At 38.2% G+C, this 4622-nt stretch overlaps 1 protein-coding gene across 1 annotated transcript; it reads left to right on the forward strand.

Annotated features, from left to right (window-relative positions):
* LOC103149948 (trace amine-associated receptor 13c-like) lies at positions 1–1114 on the forward strand. Its single transcript, XM_007569338.1, has 2 exons — positions 1–164; positions 307–1114. The coding sequence occupies exons 1-2, from the start codon at positions 1–3 to the stop codon at positions 1112–1114; spliced, it is 972 nt and encodes a 323-aa protein (XP_007569400.1).
* The last annotated feature ends 3508 nt before the right edge of the window (positions 1115–4622 follow it).

Consider the following 4622-nt stretch of genomic DNA (forward strand, 5'->3'; position numbering starts at 1 on the left):
ATGGAAGGAGCTGAACTCTGCTTCCCAGAGCTCCTCAACACCTCCTGCAGTAAAACAAACTATTCTCCCTCTGATATGATGTTCTTTTCTATTATTGTTTGTCTTTTTTCTTTTCTCACAATGATTCTGAACTTGCTGGTCATCATTGCCATCATGCACTTCAGGTAAACATTTGTTTGAATGTAAACCTAAACATTTCTTGAAAAATCACAGCAGAGGGCCGTGATTGTGAATGGAATTAAATATGTGACAGATTTTGATGAAATGAGAGAAGTCTTTATGTGTTTGTGTTTTTAATCTTTCCAGGCAGCTTCACACCTCCACAAACGTTCTCCTTCTCTCTCTGGCTTTCTCAGATTTCATCATGGGTTTCCTGTTATTCTTTCAAATTTTCTTGAATGGCTGCTGGTATCTTGGCAACATCATGTGTGCTTTGATTACTGCTTTAGGTTTTATTGTTGCATCTACCTCAGTCCAAAACATGGTCCTCATTTCAATTGACCGCTACGTAGCCATCTGTGATCCTTTACATTATCCCACTAAGGTCACTCTAAAACGAACCCAAGTGTCTGTTTCTGTGTGTTGGACTTGTTCTCTTGTTTATTCCACTGTGATTTTAAAGGAGGATCTGCAACAACCAGGCAGATTTAATTCCTGTGTTGGAGAGTGTACATTTGAGATAGGCCTCACAGGATTTATTGTTGATCTCCTATTAACTTTTCTTCTTCCTGTTATTGTCATCATTATTCTGTATGTTACAGTCTTTGTGGTGGCCGTGTCTCAGATTCGGGCCATGCGCTCTCACGTTGCAGCCGTCTCACATCAGCGTTCAGGAAAACCGAAGAAATCTGAAATAAAAGCCGCCAGGACTCTTGGGGTTGTTATAGTTGTGTTTCTGCTGTGCCTTTGTCCGTATTTTTGTGTCTCAGTTCTGAGCCCAGAGAGTATATTCAGTAGTTTATCAGGTGCTTATCTCCTAATACTATACTATGTTAATTCCTGTCTAAACCCTCTGATCTATGCATTATTCTACCCCTGGTTTAGAAAATCTATCAAAATTATTGTTACACTTAAAATTCTCAAGTCTGGCTCCTCAGATGCAAACTTACTGTAAACTTCAATAATGTATATTACTTTGTTAAAGTATAACTACTCATTTTGACACATATGACCTTAATCTTCAATGTATTTCAATGTAATGTTCGTAACAGTGCTGACATATGAAGAGACAGTTAAGGTTTTGGTGACAGGACTGAATCTTTATAGCACTTTTCTTGATATATGTCAAATTTATAAAGATATCATTAATTTTAGCAGTCTTTTGTCAACTGTCAAATACTGACTAAACTATACTTAGATCTATTTAAAAAATATAACAAACCAGGAACTTCTTAGGTTGCATAATAGAAAAATAAAATCTTCAGGAGTGCTGTCTGTGGTCGCTCTCGAAGGAATGCTCAGATGTCGCTCTATGAAGTGCATTAACTCGTGACAAACCTCAAAATTGCTTATTGGCATCATGTCTTTTTCCATCATGTTATAATTTTGTGCCCTCTGCTTTTCTGTCATCACATTCTCGCCTTCACAGCACATCAGTCATTTTTGGTTGAGAAATTTAAACTGCTCCGTCATGGAGCTCGGCTGAATCAGCACTATGAAGGTAAAACTTAAGGAGCTTGTTGAGTGTTTCAATTTTGAAAACAGAACCACATCTAGTGCATCTTGCATCCCACACTGGATGCTGCTTGGACCATTTCTTTTTCCCGTTCTGGTATGGTCCCGCCATCTTTATTCTTGTATCAAATGTCTCCTTAAGAATGACCAGTGGTGCCCTCTGTTGGATAGCAGCTAAACTACAACACTAAAAGAAGCTCTTACCATGACACCCAGTTTTTATAGTTATTGTTACATTTTCTACATTCATAACTCGATTGCTTAAAATGTAAACACCATCAGATTACCAAGTGACACAGTGTCTGATATAACAGAGAAAATACTGATCAGGTCGGATACATGAGGCTGAATTAAAACTGGCATATTGTTTTAACTATGATTGCGGTGCTTTTGCTTTGCAGTGTAACTTTTCTCATCCCTTTTAATCTTCAGTTTAAAATTTTCCAATGATTCCGAACCTCTTTGCTACTCACATCCTGTAATGTATCATCCTCATCATGCAAAACATATTTTTTTAATATGGCAGCATATTAAAAAACTTATTTTTTTAAATATGGCAGGATACACTGCAAGATTGAAAACAGTCTGGCAGTAGCTTAACTTTTTTCTGTATTGTTGTTATTGATAGTTAGCCACAAACATGATCGTCACAATGAACATATTTGTTTAATTTCTTTAGTTGTTAATTTTCTATTTCAGAGCGTATTGTTTTGAGTTTTCCTTCCTGACATTTTGAGGTGTCCTTGGTCAACAGGATGTTCACAATATTTTGATCCGCTTTGTATTCTTTTTAAATATTAGACACAACTGACAAAGACTTTTTACTGCAGTCTAGCTTAATTTACTTTTTTCAAAAAGTTTTAAGTTCTTTTCTTATTGTTTCAGCTCATAGCTCTTTTGTTTCTCTTTCAGTTATCCAGGTAGCTAATTCTAAGGTCTGCAAACATTTTAACTGAAGGCCTGCTTGCATGATGAGACTTTTCAAGTTTTGCTGCAGAAGGAAACAATTAACGGATCATACTCTAGCACTGGTAATGCAGTTTCATTTATCATATCGCTGATCTGTAAGTGACTCGTCTTAACACAAAACTAGCGGCTCTGAACTAAAGCAGCCCAACCCAAAGCAATTTTGTTGTATAGAAACAAAGTTGGGGAATTATCAGGTGAGATGAATTATGACCGTAGATGTTTGGACTTTTTGTTTCAGTTATGTTTCTGTTTTGCTCCTTTCTTCATTGCTTATTTCCTCATATCTTACCATTTTGTGTCATCCCTTCTCACTGTTATTCTCACTGTTTGTGCTTTGGGTTTGTTTCTTTAGATGAAAGTTTATTTCTGTTTTTGTTTGTTTGTATTAGGTTCAGGTTTCTTTCCCCCTTTTCATTCTCTTTGCTTTCACCTTCCCTCTGCCTGCCAGCTCTTGTCTATCATCTTATCTCTCAGCTGCATCCACTCACCTCTGATTAGCCCCTGTCATTTCCATACTCCTTCCTCAGTAAATATACAGCTTACTCAGTTCATCGTTCAATTCACTTCAGTTTATTTATACAGCCCCAAATCACAACAAATATCATCTTGAGGCACTTTACAGCAGAAGTCATTTTACATTCTAGTTTATTGTAGTTATTAAAGAATATGTTCAGCTTATTCATATTAGTTTAAGACATTCCCATCTAAGGAAACCCAGCAGAGCATTTATTCATTGACTTGCAGCTTTCTCTCCTCCTGGATGACACTGTAGCCACAATCGCTTGCATTCTGTCGTTGACTTTACAGCGATTCTTCACACCAAGCATGCATGCAGCGACAGTGGAGAGGAAAAACTCCCCTTTCACAGGAAGAAACCTCCAGCAGAACCAACGTGGCTCAGTACATGCAGCCGACTGGAGGTTTGAGAGAGCAGAGCAGAGCCGTGTTTGTGTTGCCTTTCTTCTGGTCTTCGCTTCACGTCTCTTGTCTTTCGTTCTGCAAGTCATTCTGCTGCTCTCATTAAACAGTCTGTGCACGGTGCTCACCCTGAAATAATTATGTGCACTTAATGGTGTACTCATTTCTAATAGGATATTTTTTCACACAAATAATTTATATGTATGGGCATTTTTCTATTAAAAATCAAATCTGTATACAGGCTTGAACTAGAGATACTGTAATAACTTTGTGTTAATTAACTGTTCAAATACACATCGAATAAAACCAGGTTGGACTAAAATTAGCTGAGATTTAGTCATTCAGCTCCTCAGTTTAAACAATGTTCACACGATGAGTCAATATGAATATCTTCTACCTAACGTTGGTCCAAAGTGCAAAATGTTGCCTCTCCCAGTAAAGAGTGACCACAGAGAAGCTTAGGTTGGGCCAGCATCCAACATGACAACAGCAATACCTCAGATGTTTTAATTGTTCTGTTTTCCTCCAATAAAATACGTCTTTAGATCAGAGGCTAATTTCTTTACATCACAAAAGCGTCAGATGAGTCAGACTTCAATATCTGCAGTGTAAGAATCAGTTTGACTGATTTCCTAAACCAGGGATAAAACAGGGCGTAGATCAGAGGGTTCAGGGTGGAATTAAAATAAAACAGAAGAAAAGTCACAGATGAAGCACTGACCGCTGCATCTTCTGCCATAAGAATAACACAGAAATATGGGCAGGTGCACATCAGAAACACAACGACGACAACCCCGAGTGTTACCGCTGCCTTCATTTCAGACTTCTTAGCTGTGACTTTCACTGAGCCCTGGAGTGAGACCGCTGCAACGTGAGACTGCATGGCTCGAGCCTGAGACACAACCACTACAAAGACTCTGACATACAGAATGAGGATGGCAGAAACTGGACCGATGAAAGACAACAAAAGATCCACTATTCCTCCAACATAATCTAGGACAACTACACACTCTCCAAAGCAGGAATTATACCTGCCTGGTTTTTGCAGGCTGTCTTTCAGG

This window comes from Poecilia formosa, unplaced genomic scaffold (assembly GCF_000485575.1).
Source record: "Poecilia formosa unplaced genomic scaffold, Poecilia_formosa-5.1.2 Scaffold239, whole genome shotgun sequence".
NCBI lineage: Eukaryota > Metazoa > Chordata > Actinopteri > Cyprinodontiformes > Poeciliidae > Poecilia > Poecilia formosa.